General features: G+C 56.4%; 1 protein-coding gene across 1 annotated transcript in view; it reads right to left on the reverse strand.

Annotated features, from left to right (window-relative positions):
• The window catches only part of LOC119111932 (adenosylhomocysteinase-like 1), a gene marked incomplete at its 5' end in the record, with an annotated part of 34,610 nt that extends 23,234 nt beyond the window's left edge, over window positions 1-11,376 (reverse strand). Inside the window, 3 exon segments of the mRNA XM_037235812.1 lie at window positions 1,146-1,246; window positions 1,640-1,786; window positions 11,259-11,376. Of these exon segments, the coding sequence (XP_037091707.1) occupies window positions 1,146-1,246; window positions 1,640-1,786; window positions 11,259-11,376 (366 nt within the window).
• Window positions 11,377-12,874: the final 1,498 nt, after the last annotated feature.

Raw genomic sequence — 12,874 nt, forward strand, 5'->3', positions numbered from 1 at the left:
ATCGACTTGAAAAGCCGTTTTTGAGCCATCAACCAACATTGCGTCCACTCTTCACAAGTGATTCCCAACACATCCGTACATCCCTCCTTAAGTGTCTAGCACTTTTGTCCGTTCGTCCGCTGCCAATGTTTATTATTACGGCCGTCACGTGACCTTCCGGAGTCGACGGGGTATTTCCGACCCATGGAGACGCAACACGTCGCCGGCCGGCCGGTCGGCTGCTCTCCGTGGCCAAGATCGATGCCATCGCGGCCCGCCCTCCCCTCGGCTCGGCGCTCTCCGGGCCCGCAGGCCATCCGGCGCTCGCCACGCGCATCGTTAGCGTCACCGAGCGACGCCGCTGATCCCATTTTGAGGAGCGCTGGGCGGCCGGCAAGCGTGCGCCAGGCGGACCGATCCAGCCGGCCGGCAAGCGTGCGCCAGGCGGACCGATCCAGCCGGCCGGCCGGTCGGTCGGCGCCCGTGTCCGGCGGCGCGCCGCGAGACGCGGGGCGCCACACGGCACGGGCCGCCGAGGAGGCCAGGTGCCACGCCGCGGCGCCGACGCAACGGCACAAACGTGGGATCTCAGGCCTTTACATGAAGCGAAATACCGTCATGGACATTGCTTTTGCCCAATTTCAAATCAAGCGCTAACATGACGTACTAACAAATTGACTAAAGTAGAAAATCCTAGGTTATAGCTATGTGATCATACAATTTTCCTAGTAATTTTTTTACGAGTAGGGTGAATTACGTCAACAGCATAGCCAGCGACGGCATCTCACTCTGTGATATTAGCCTGCGCGCCTACGGGCGCCGTTCGGAGACGGCTGGCCAAACATCCGACCTCCCTCCTGTGACCGCTAACGTCAGTCGAGTCTCAAACCGCTGCCAGCAGCCGCCACATCCTCTGTCTGGCTCCAGAGAGACTGCTCCGGCCGACCCGCGCCACGACGCACTCTCAGGAAGCTGATCTGATCGCGTGACTGCGGGCACAGCGGGCTCCGACACCTGGGGAAGGACGGTCAGCACGGGACTGCGACGACAACCGAGCTGGAGGGATAAGAATAAGAGGCGGCACGCACGCACGCACGCACGCACGCACGCACGCACGCACGCACGCACGTACGCGCGCACGCCGGCCATGACGTCCGACCACCCACCGCCGTCTGAGCGTTGATGTGCGTGCAGCCGACGATCTTGGCGCCCCTCAGCGGCTTGTCCTCGGCGGCTCGCTTCCTCAGCGCCATGATGCCCGGCATCTCTGCCGGCGGGCGGCGAGGCGTCAGGTCGCGACGCGGCACCAGCGCCGGAGCCGGCGTCAGGCCGCCGTCACCGACGGTCGACACTCAGAGGCAGGCACGCGACCGAACACCGCATCCGAGACGTCTCAGCGCACGGCCGGAGTCGTGCTGCGGCAGCTGCAAGAGCAGTCAACAAAGCAACACAAGCGACGAAAAGCAAACAGCTAACACATAGCACCACCGGTGTCTTATCGGTGACGGACCATCGCATACCCACACTGCAGTGGCATGGACAGTGGGTGTCAGTTCGATCCACCCAGTTCGATCTAATCCTTCGCAACGCTCGCGCCGCGGAGCCCGCACGCAGCTGGCGCCGAACGGAGCTGCTCCGCCTCCACGCGGCCGCAGCATACCTTGTTCCGCGATCTCGATCTCGCGCCGCCCGAAGGCCGCCTGCTGCACGTTGCGGATGCAGAAGTCGGCGAAGCCGTCGGCGGCCGTCTGCGTCTTCTCACGGGGCGAGATGTCATCCTCGTCGGAGCTGCTGCCCGTGTAGGAGGCTGCGACACACCAGGGCCGGCCGTCAGCGGACCGCACTCCACACCACGTCATCGGGGGCATACGGCCAACGACTGCGGTTCTGCGACGCGAGCAGTGGCCAGCAGCCGGCTGCACACTTCGGGGCAGTGGGAAGACACATCCGATCACTGTAGACGTATGCGGCAGCGGCAGCGGGAAGACGCCGCCAAATATTGTGGACCTGCAGGGCCGACTGGGAGCACAGCCAGCACCAATCGATTTCACAGCGCGGCGGGAAGACGCAACCAGCACATCCCGCCCCACGACGACAGGATGCCGCGGTCAACAGATGTAGGTTCACTGCTCAGCCAGGGCAGCCGCCAAAGCTCTCGCAGCTCACCACACATCGTGAGCCTTCCATGACAGATATTCTGGCTGTTCGTTCGTACCCAGTTAATGAGCGGACGCCGCTGACTTCGCGTGCGACCCGCCCGACCCCGGCTCCGCCCCAGGCGCACCGACCACATACAGAGCTGCACACTCGGCAAAGGCAGAGCCCCGAGCGTCGGTCACGGCTTCTCCTGCCGTCGCTGCGCCGGAAACACACGACAGAGGGGGGCCTGCACCGGCGACGGTCGACGACGTGGCCGTGGCGATGAACGGACGCCGAGGCTACCGCGGAGGCCCGCCACCGGCGTCACGCCGTCCAATCAGAGGCGACCATTCCCTCCTGCGCACTTGGTCGGAGGCACATCATTCATTCATCCGTTCCAGCGCGGTGTCCCAACAGCGCGAACACTCACCGTGCAGAGTCTTCTGAGACACTTCTTCTACCCATATTTTTCTTATTTCTCACCGGAGGCTTCGCCTCAAGCCGCTGCCGGGGGTTCCCAGGTCATCGCCGGCGGCCGGCTGACGGCAGGCGGCGCGCCGGCTCGGTCACTCCGACACTCACATGATCCGCGGGCACGTCGCCGGCCCGACCCGCCTTTGAGTCAAAGGCCGGCGGCCAGACGTTGCTCAGCGGGGGCAACCAGAGCTGTACGGAGCGCAGCCGCCGGCCAGGTGATCGCCTGCCAGCGCCGGCTCGGCCGGCCCAGTCACGGCATCGGTCAGGGGAAGGGGGGGGGGGGGGGGGCTCTGCCTGCCTCCGATGGTCCAGGTCCACCGCTCCCACGCCGCTCCAGGTCTGACAGCTCCCGTCGGTGAGTTGGCGGCCCCGGCCGCGGCGCTGCGGCGTCGGTCTGGCGGCCGGTCAGCGCGTCTGCCGAACCGATGCGACTCACACCGCGGCGCCGTCCGCAGAGCGGCCCGGCACCGCAGCTGCAGAACGCGGACCGGCAGCGTCCCACACAGGTGTAGCTGGAGCGCCGGTCTGGAGGCCGGTCAGCACGCCTGCCGAGCCGATGCGACTCACACTGCCCGGCAGAGCGGCCCAGTACCGCAGCTGCAGAGCACGGACCGGCGGCGCCCCACAAGGTGACGCGCTCCGCTGCACACGCTGCCGCCGCCCACAAGAAAAGCGTGGCCTCTGTTTGGCATGTATACGAGTGTTTTTGGCGGCTTTTCAATCGCACTTGGAAATCGCACTCAGGACCGGAAAAAAACACGGAAACAAACGCGGCTTGCAGAAACAAATTTAAGGGAGTCTGGAGAGTGTTTTAATACAGAGCATGCTGTTTTATTTCAGATGCGTAAGATATTAACCGCACGGAAAACGGTTATTGTTATATGTGCACTGTTCAGATCAGTGCAAAATTAGTGCTCATTATCAAGGATATACACAAAAGCAGGTGCTCACGGCATCTAAAACGTCAAGGACAGAAACGTCATCTTCCACACCGTTTCTTTCAATCTACTCAATGTATGCGATTCGGGTCAAAACACGCATGTACGCGTGGCATGTGGACAGTGACAAAGTAGTGTTAAACTTATCCATCAACCACGAGCCATAGACAAACGATCCAGGCAACAGAACATAAAAACGGAAGAGTTCTACTGCAATTCACATTGTTTGTGGGCTCAATGTTAAGGATTTTTCAAAAAAATTCACATGCATAAGCGTATGTATGTGTGTGCGATTTTTAACACGCACACGTTGCCCACACGGACTGGAAAGGAAAACCGAGCGCTATCATCACTAGCGGCACTCTTCTGATGCGCGTGACAGCCTATTGAGATGCAGAGAGCGTAACTCCCTCAGGTTCCAGCGATTTCACGGGATACCGGTTTTTCTTCGTTGACGCCCGGAGTGCACCCGGAGTCAATGTGGAAAACTCCGCACTTATGCTTTTTTCTGCTCAACCAGCATAAAGTTTTCATTGCTTACGCCAAATCTTCATTTATCGCGAAATGAAAAAATTGCGTTCCTCTTAGAAGTGTCCTATAGATTCGGTTCTACATGCATTTCTATCAGGTTTTCATTCACCGGTGAATAAACGTACATATCACTTTCAGCTTCACAGCCCATTCGACGGTCGAATGCATTCTCCGCCGTGTCCATTAAAATAATTCAAATCGGTCGAAATGTTTTTCTTTTTGGGAAGGGGACAGGTATCAGCACTTGTATCGGGGTTACCTCTGTCGATGTGCAACTTCGTAAACGCCTTTTGCGCCAATAAAATAATCAAATTAGGCCAAAACATGCTTCGACGAAAATTCTACAAGATATTTTATGTAACTGCTGATGCGTCTTCTATTCTCCGCCACAGCGGAACAACAAGCGAGATAATTTCTTCTGCAACATCCCTCGGCGCCATTGCAAAATGCAAATGACGAAAAACAAAGCATCAAATTATGTCGACAGTATGAATTAAACATCATGCATAAAACGAACACCACCAAGGAAACGAGTCTAACCAGTGGCGTTCAACTGTAAGCCAGCTGTGATTCAGGACCAGCGAAAGCCTGCAGTCCAGTGCTTAGCGCCGAGCCGCCACTGCAAGCTGACGTCCAAAGTGCCGGTGTCCGAGGACGAAGCGCCCATGTCGAGCGTAGTTACGTCTGGCGCGAGGGGACTACGGCGGCCGCCGCTCCCAACACCCGGGTCGGGATCAATATGGGGTCGGGTGAGGCCGCCGCCGTTCAGGTGGCGTGGAACGGGCCCGCTGCGGCCGACGGCGCCGTCACTCAGGACGCACCAGCCGGCCGTCGCCGCTGCCAAGCGAAACAGCGCCGCCGGCCGCACGGCCCGTGTCTCAGCGGTGTGAGACTGGGGGTCGGCGGGTCCTGCCCGCCTCAGGCGGCGCCGGGTGGGTCGCGGCAGGAGCTGGCCGACGGCGCCGCCCGGCACGCGACGCCCGTCCGGCGGCGGCCGGCGTGGCCCGCGGCCAGCAGCCGGCCGCGAGCGTGGCGAGCAGCCGCCAGCGCAGGCCCGCGGGCAGTAGGCAGCCGCGAGCGCGGGCCGGCTGACGGTGAGCGGCCGCAAGCGCGGGTCCGCGGCTAGCAGCGGTTCCGAGCGCGGGTCCGCGGCTAGCAGCCGGTTCCGAGCGCGGGTTCGCGGCCAGCAGCCGGTTCCGAGCGGGGGTCGGCGGACGGTGAGCGGCCGCGAGCGCGGGCGTGGATGGGGGATGTGAGCGGTCCGGCCAGACGGCGAGCCTGCACCGCATCAGGAGGAGGCCGGCCGGGCAAGGCGCGGCTCCGGCCCTTCTTCGCCGGCGTTCGCTCGGTGCCGGAGGTCCGGCTGGCACACGACGCATGCGGAAATAATCGCCTGGGTCGCAAACATCACGTGCAGGACTCGAGGTACCAAGACCACGTCTTGAGCCCCTACCACAACGTGGTCCTAGAACAGACAGTTACCAACAAGTGAACCGCGGGCTCGGCGCTTACCTCACGATGGTATCAACACACGACTCTGAGACATAACCTCACTCACCGGAAGAAACGGCACTGGCAAGACTGAGTATGTTCAACGTAACAACTACAATCTATCAATATGTATTGGCATTGTAATGGTTACCTGCGTCCGGTGCTCTCACGGCAGATTTGTTTTCGCCGAGGCCGGCTCAATGATTCAGCAGAGCGCGGGGTTACCTTAGTTAGTATCCATGGTTTCCATAAGCTGCATGTCTAACTGGTGTCCAACCCGATGTCACATGCGCCACATCCCCCGCATCCCACCATTTTGCCCCGTTTGGTAAAAACGATTCAAGGTTTAGAAACGTTCCTATTAGTGGGAACATCCCCCACCACAACACAAATTACAATTGTGACGGGCACCGCTGCATGTACCGCACGGCCATCTGAGTGCCACATGATTCAGGTCCATGGGGTGATAACTGTTCTTGCTGATCGCAATCATGATGGCCGGTGCCACCGTACAGATTCGGTATTGAAAACCATACCAGCGTTAATGTTCTTCACTGGAGTTGTAGTCCCTAAGTATGTAATGTTGGAAATGTTGTTGTAATGTTGTAATGCATATTGGAAAATAACGACCCATCACCACGATACACATTGTGTTCAAACAGCGACAGGAACGGACACAAAAGGAGCCACATACAACTAGTGGGCGTCATGCAACATCAATCGCCTTTTGTATTTTATACAAAAGACGTGTGCAGATACGATTCAAAAACTGCAAACATGCACGGCAAACTGAGAAGCACAAGGCTCATTGCGTGATAAAAAAACACAGGCATTCGTTGAGCGTGCACAGTAACCGTCAAGTGCGCGACATTCGGGGAACGAACAGAAACGCAGCCACGCCCGCTCGAGCCGTTTCAGAGGTCAGGATGAGCACTACTGGGACTCCACAGCCGGAGCGCGTGCGGCCCAGGAGCGTAACCGAGGTATTTTTCGGCACCGCGCCAAGGCCGTCGGCCAAGACGCGTCAGTGGCAGGTAAAAGGTCGGCGATCACGATACAATACATGCCGCGGGTCGTGGTCTGGAGAGCCGCGATCTCCTGCCTGCCCCCTGTCCTCCGGGTTATCTTGGTTCGGTGGCTCCCGTCCCCACGCTCCGTGTCAGCCGTCCTTAGGCGTGACCTTCCGGAAATACACCGCCGACTGCCGCGGACGCAGCTTCACTTCTTGCGTGACATCATATGCCACGGGCCTAACCTGGCCACCTGCGTGGCGTCAGGCGCCGCCCACCCGCCGAGTTGGATGAGAAGGGGGGGGGGGGGGCGGGCGGGCCAGGCCCGCCGCTCAAGCGCTCCCAGCGCCGCCGATTCCAGTGTCCTAGAATTGCCGACTTTGAATGTAAAGCAACACCCTATGAGGAGGAATTTTTCACTCCTTTTCCCCATATTTTACGTGAATTTTTCACTCCCGCATGCCACTGTCTAACCGCACACGCCAAACCCGTATTTCCCTTTCTGAGGTTTTCAGATGTCATCCAAAACCGAGCTCACTTGAAACCACCAAGCATAAACGAGGCTCCACAGAACCTGGACACCATGGCTATGTCCTGCCTCACCTACATCTGAATCATGTCTATGCATGTACGGAGCAAGGGCACCAGGTACCTCCAAGCCCAAGAATCCCACGGACTCCGCCGCTTGCACGCATTAAGTTTGGTTTGTTTACAAAATGCATCACAATCTGCAGCTGTGTGCCAAATGTAAGGTTTTCACGCATCCTTTTTTTTGGTCTCACCACATCACGAAAGCAGAGCCTGGTGCAAACACCAACAGGGCCTGGTAGAGAATTTAACTCCACGTATTTCTTTTTCCCGAGGAAACTTGACCACTAAATTGCATCACTCCAGAAAAGCAGGAGTGAAAAGTTCAATAAATGTCTTCTAAATTAAATTTACAAGACGAATGTCACCATTTCAGCACACATGTTAACAAATTTTAAGTCAAATAAGCTGATTACAAAATTTTGCGAGAAAAGTACCAGTCTTTATAGTTATTTAGCTACTTTTGTTTTTCTTGGTATCACACAAGTGTGATACCACTTTATGCTTCCTTCCTTTTCGATTGCCTTTAGAGGTACCATCTGCTGCTAAAAATGTTGACCAATTTCTCTGCAAGATGCTCCAACTGCAAACCTGTACGTATTTCATACATAAATTGGATTAATTCGCCAGCCGCCCAAACATGTTTGACATGCACCCAAGTGTGAACAATTCACAGGGAATGAAGGAGACAATTTGAAGCACGGAACGCATTTTTACCGCCATTTTTGCCCTGTTAAACCCTTGGTTAACCGTTGTCTTGGTTCATGGCGGTACTCAATAATGATAAATCTGGGCCTTTCGAGTGTCCAACTCACCCAGATACCTGGCGAGGCTATCCTAATGCTGCCATACAGAGCTTTGGGACAGGCCTGACGCGGCTAAAACAGAAGTGTTTGATGGCGAAATTCTGCCCTCTGGGGGGGGGGGGGGGGTTATCATGCACACCTCTTACTTGTTTCGCATTTTAATCTCGCAGGTTGGTGGCCATGATTGATATTGATATTTGGGGAGTGCGTGTTTTATGCTTGTTGAATTTTCTGTTATTTTGTTATTGAATTCCTTTGCTTTGTTTTGCTCCACGTGTTGTGAAAGGGAAGTGAAAGATGCAGCATCAAATTATTGGTGTTAATAATTGTTTATGCCCATAATACCGTCATTAAATTACTATGCTTTAACACGCGTCGGCTGGCCGGCTAGATACCCTTCGCTCGAGTGAGGGGGGGGGGGGGAGAGGGAGGGGGGGGGGGAGGGAGGGGGATGAGGGTCAAATTTGGCCCTGAGATTTCGGGAAATAAGAAAAGCTAGATACACCAAATTCACAGGGTGTCTGACTATACGTGAACTCACTCAGGTTAAGGTTTTCAGCCTAGGTCATTGACCTTCAGGTCAAATAAGATCAAATAGGTTAAATTACAGGTTGGATTCCAAAGCGCCCCCAGAACCTAGGCAACTGTCTTTAAGCAAAAGGTTACAAACCCATTTGAGGCCATTGGCCTTGTTTGACGTTTTGAAGGTCATGGTAACCAAAAGGACACAAGACTGCTCTGAGTTTTTGCATTTGAATAAGCGACAAAAATCACGCTAGGCAGCATGTTCCTAAAACAAAAAGTTCGACCCAGGTCATCTTAAGTCAATGACCTGTTCTGACCTCTAAGAAGTCAATGGAAGATGTATAATGCGGTTCCTGCAGTCAATTATTTCGCAATGAGCGCCACAAATTATCCCATACAGCAAGCCCTAGAGCAATAAATTAGGTTCGTTTTTTACCTTGGTGTGACCTTCATACCTGACCTTAGGTCAACTTAATTTGCTCATTTAATATTTGTGGTGCCTAAGAAAGCATCTCAGAGATGTATGGATTCGTCAAACACTCCGTGGTTGTATCAGATTGAACGATTCCCTATAAATTGCCTTCGCTAAAACCGTGGCCTGACTTTGACCTGTCATAGGTCAGCGACCTTACAAGGTACATCTAAAAATGTTATGTCAAAAGATCCGCTATGCAATCTTCTACAGCTATGCAAAATTTGGCATGGCTACACAGCGCCGTTCAGAAACCATTCGCGAAAAACCCTCGGGTGGGGTCGGGGGTCAATTTGACCCCCACCCCAGCGCGTGTTAATGTGTTCTGTTTCACTCTACTGGCCTAAGATGTTGAAAAACAAAATACATTTGTAAGGTTCCTGATATTGCATCCATGCCAACTTAAAATAGATGTCCTTGTTTGCTGAAGCATCAGTCACGAGCTCACAACTTCCATCTTTTGTGAATTGATATTTTCACTCCCCCACGGTCTTTTTGCGATGCAATTTTTAACTCCCACCCCATTTCCAAGGCGATTCTAGCTCCCTGGCCGATACAGGACGGCACAAGCGGCGGCCGTGCGCTTCACCTGATGGTCCTCAAGCTGATGGTTCTCAGGCCGGCTCTCCGGGCGCCACATGCGGTCCGGCCGCGCCCGCAGCCTGCAGAGCCGGCACCTGGCTCGGCTCGCTTCGGGCATCCATCAGCCTCGGCATTCCACAGGGACTTACACCATTTGTCAGCGCACTGTGGCCGGTGCCTCGGGCCACATGGGGGCTAGGTCCAGTCGGAGATTTTCGTGGAAAACCGCGTGAGCGCGTGACGCAAAGAGAAAATGAAAATGCGCGCCACAACCAAACGCGCAAGGGCCTGTCTGTCAAAACGGCCATCAGTGACTCGCAAAAACATAAACTAATGCGTTTACACCAAGAAATCCATCATAACAGCCGTTTAAATCCCAACCAATAAATGAAAGCACAATACCTTCTACAACATATCGAGCAGGTAGAAAAGTGAGGCCATATTTGGGCAATACAAAAGCTTGCACGATTGGTTGTGGAAGGAAAACACAGGTCCAATGTCCTTCAAGCAGCTATTCACTTGATTGGCAGAGGACGCTGAACTAATTCTAAAAATATTTAGCACAGTAGTTAATCGCACATCAGCAGCAAGAAACGTCGGGAATTCTGTAACAGCATTCCCTTATGTGTGACCACAAACAGCCGACTCGTGCGGGCTGATTTTCTCACAGGGCGTTGGCGAAGAATGCCATGCGAGAAGTGCTGGGGAACTTGCTGGACTTCCACGTGAATCGCCCATACAATGGTCAAAAGATGCTGACACGTCTGTCAAAACTGTGATATCGCATCTCGACAGGGCGACGTTGAAGAAAATTACGCCATCGAAACGAGCACCCTTTAAAACCCGGAATTTGCGTGCTAGTGAAGTTATTTCAAACACAAACAAATATCAGTAAAGTTGGCACAACCAGAATGTTGGCAGTCATCTCTATGTGATAAGCCTTCATACAAGGCAGTATCACAATGGAAGTGAAGGCCCAAAGCAATTCGAGCGCTATGGGAATGTAACGCAACTGGCATAAAGAATTGGGAACAAATTACACTGTTGAAGACTTCTCGTCCGAAATACGGCTAGAAGCGCTGGAATACATCAGGATATCACCAGGGCGGTACAAATGCGAAGAGCTTGCAAAACCACCTGATGTTAGATCAAAGTGGTGAAGGTGACATGCCAGATCATGCAAATAAAAAGAAAGAAATGGAAAAAGCGATCGAGAAAATTGAGCGTCGGGCGGGGGCGCGCGTTGGCGCGTGCTGGCCGCTCGCGGGGCGCAGCAACGCGCCCGGGATGAGCGACCAGACTGCGATTGCGACAATGAGTAGACTTGCATCGCAGTAAGCAAAGTTGCCTGAATTATGAAGCCTGAGACATGACGATAATTTGGAACAACAGAAGGAAAATAGCGCGACCCACCAATCGGTCAGGCACTTGCTATTTGAGCGAGCTGCGCAACATAGGTTCAAAAACAGCCATCTACACCACGCATTATGCCAAACTGAAGCTGCCATGTCCGGGCACAGCGGGAGTTGCCTGCTGCCGGGTCAGGTGGCCACTGCATCACTGCGATCAGGCGGCGCACTGCGGCCACGCCCACCGCCCGTGTCGCGTCACGCTCCCCCAGCCCGGCCGAAGCGTGCACGCCCCGGACGGCGGACCCGGCCACCGCGCACGCCCGGCCCGACAGTACGCACGGCGGCCGGCCGGCGCATCCGCTCCTTACACGTGGACGACGCGATCGAGACGATGGACGGCCGGCGGCCCTCACGCCGCACCGGCGTGATGGGCAGCGAGAACCGGCGCACGCCCGAGCGCCGGTTGAACTTGGAGGCGAACTGAATCTGCGGACAGACAGCGGCATGGGTCAGTCCGCCGGCGGCGCGCTGCCGCTGCCGGTGCCGCCATGGCCAGCCGACGGACCTGGCCCTCTCCCTGGCCGCACCCTCTCCCTCCCCGCCGCCGCCGGTCACCCGTCGTGAAGCCCGCACACGCGCGCAACTCCGCTACAACGCCGACTTTGAGAGTAAATTCGGCCGCGGCTCGCTCCCCGGCGTGCATGCGTGAGTGATCCAGCGCAGCCGCTCGCGGCACGTGCCACCGAGCCGAGATGAGCGGCAGAGGCTGTCCGAATTTGGCCGCGGCGCGCCGCCCGACGAGCATACGCGAGTGGTCGAGCGCCAGCCGCGCCGCCGCGGTCGAGATGACCGGGCAGCGGCCATCACCCCCCGAGAGGGGCCGACCCAGCCACCTGATGCAGATGAGCGGTGACCGTATCGGAGCGCCGACACGCCGGCACGCGCCATCAACCGATGCGATGCGATCACGCCCGCAGCTATTAGCGCCGGCTGGCTATTGTGACGGCAGATGTATGTAGGAACAGCGGGCGGCAGGCCGATAGTGGCTGTCCGACACTCTGTGCTGCAGTCACCAGAGACTACATGCATGGCAAAGCCTTTTACGGCGTGAATCATTCGTTCTGCGCGTAACCAGAGGCTACATGTGGTGGCACCTGTCGCGGCAGGGGCTCCCGCACGGGAACAGTCCGTGATAGAGCGCCACTTGCGGCGGCAAAAGCTATCCGCGGTGGCGGCGGTTATCAGCCGTGACAGCATTGTGTCAGCAGCTATGTGTGGCAGCTCCAGCCATTTGTGCCGACAACTAGACTGCCTGGGACGGTAACTTTCCCCATGAGGCAGCGGACTTGTTACGTGGTGGCAGCAGCTACTGATATGAAAACGTTCTGCTGACGCAAGATTTGCGCCGAAAAACTTGAGTGTGAAAGTATTTGTGGGTAGTAAGTCCTATTGACAGCTATTTCTGTTAGCACACGCTAACTGGGAAGGACGCGCAGATGCCGGGACGTTCTGTCCAGAGGAATCAACTAGCAGTGCCGGTCGCTTGGATGGCTGGCCGCCCCGCTTACCCGACCACCAAACTTTCTAGGTGCACACATAAAGCCATCAGGGCTGTATGTGTGCACCTAGATGGGATGGCACCATCTTCCCAGAGGTGCCAGACCATTACTGATGAAGCCGAGCAAACAGCGCTAATTGGCGAGTGTATGACTGCAATGCGCCGAGCATTCAGGCTGGAGAACGCATAAAAGGCCAGCAGCAAACGCAGAACCTAGCGCGGCAGCAAACAGGACCAGTTTGGCGCGTGACGCGGCTAGCATGGCTGAGTTAGCAGGGGTTCGCCTCGCACGGTCGTCTGCACTCCGGGTCCCGGCCACACCCACAGCCGCCCGCTTCCAGCTGCGACCTCCGCCCCCCCCCCCCCCCCCCCCGCCCCCCCCCCCCTCCCCCCCCCCCCCCACCCCCCCCCCCCTCCACCCCCCCC

Source organism: Pollicipes pollicipes, unplaced genomic scaffold (genome assembly GCF_011947565.3).
Source record: "Pollicipes pollicipes isolate AB1234 unplaced genomic scaffold, Ppol_2.1 Scaffold_7261;HRSCAF=8764_pilon_pilon_pilon, whole genome shotgun sequence".
Lineage (NCBI taxonomy): Eukaryota > Metazoa > Arthropoda > Thecostraca > Pollicipedomorpha > Pollicipedidae > Pollicipes > Pollicipes pollicipes.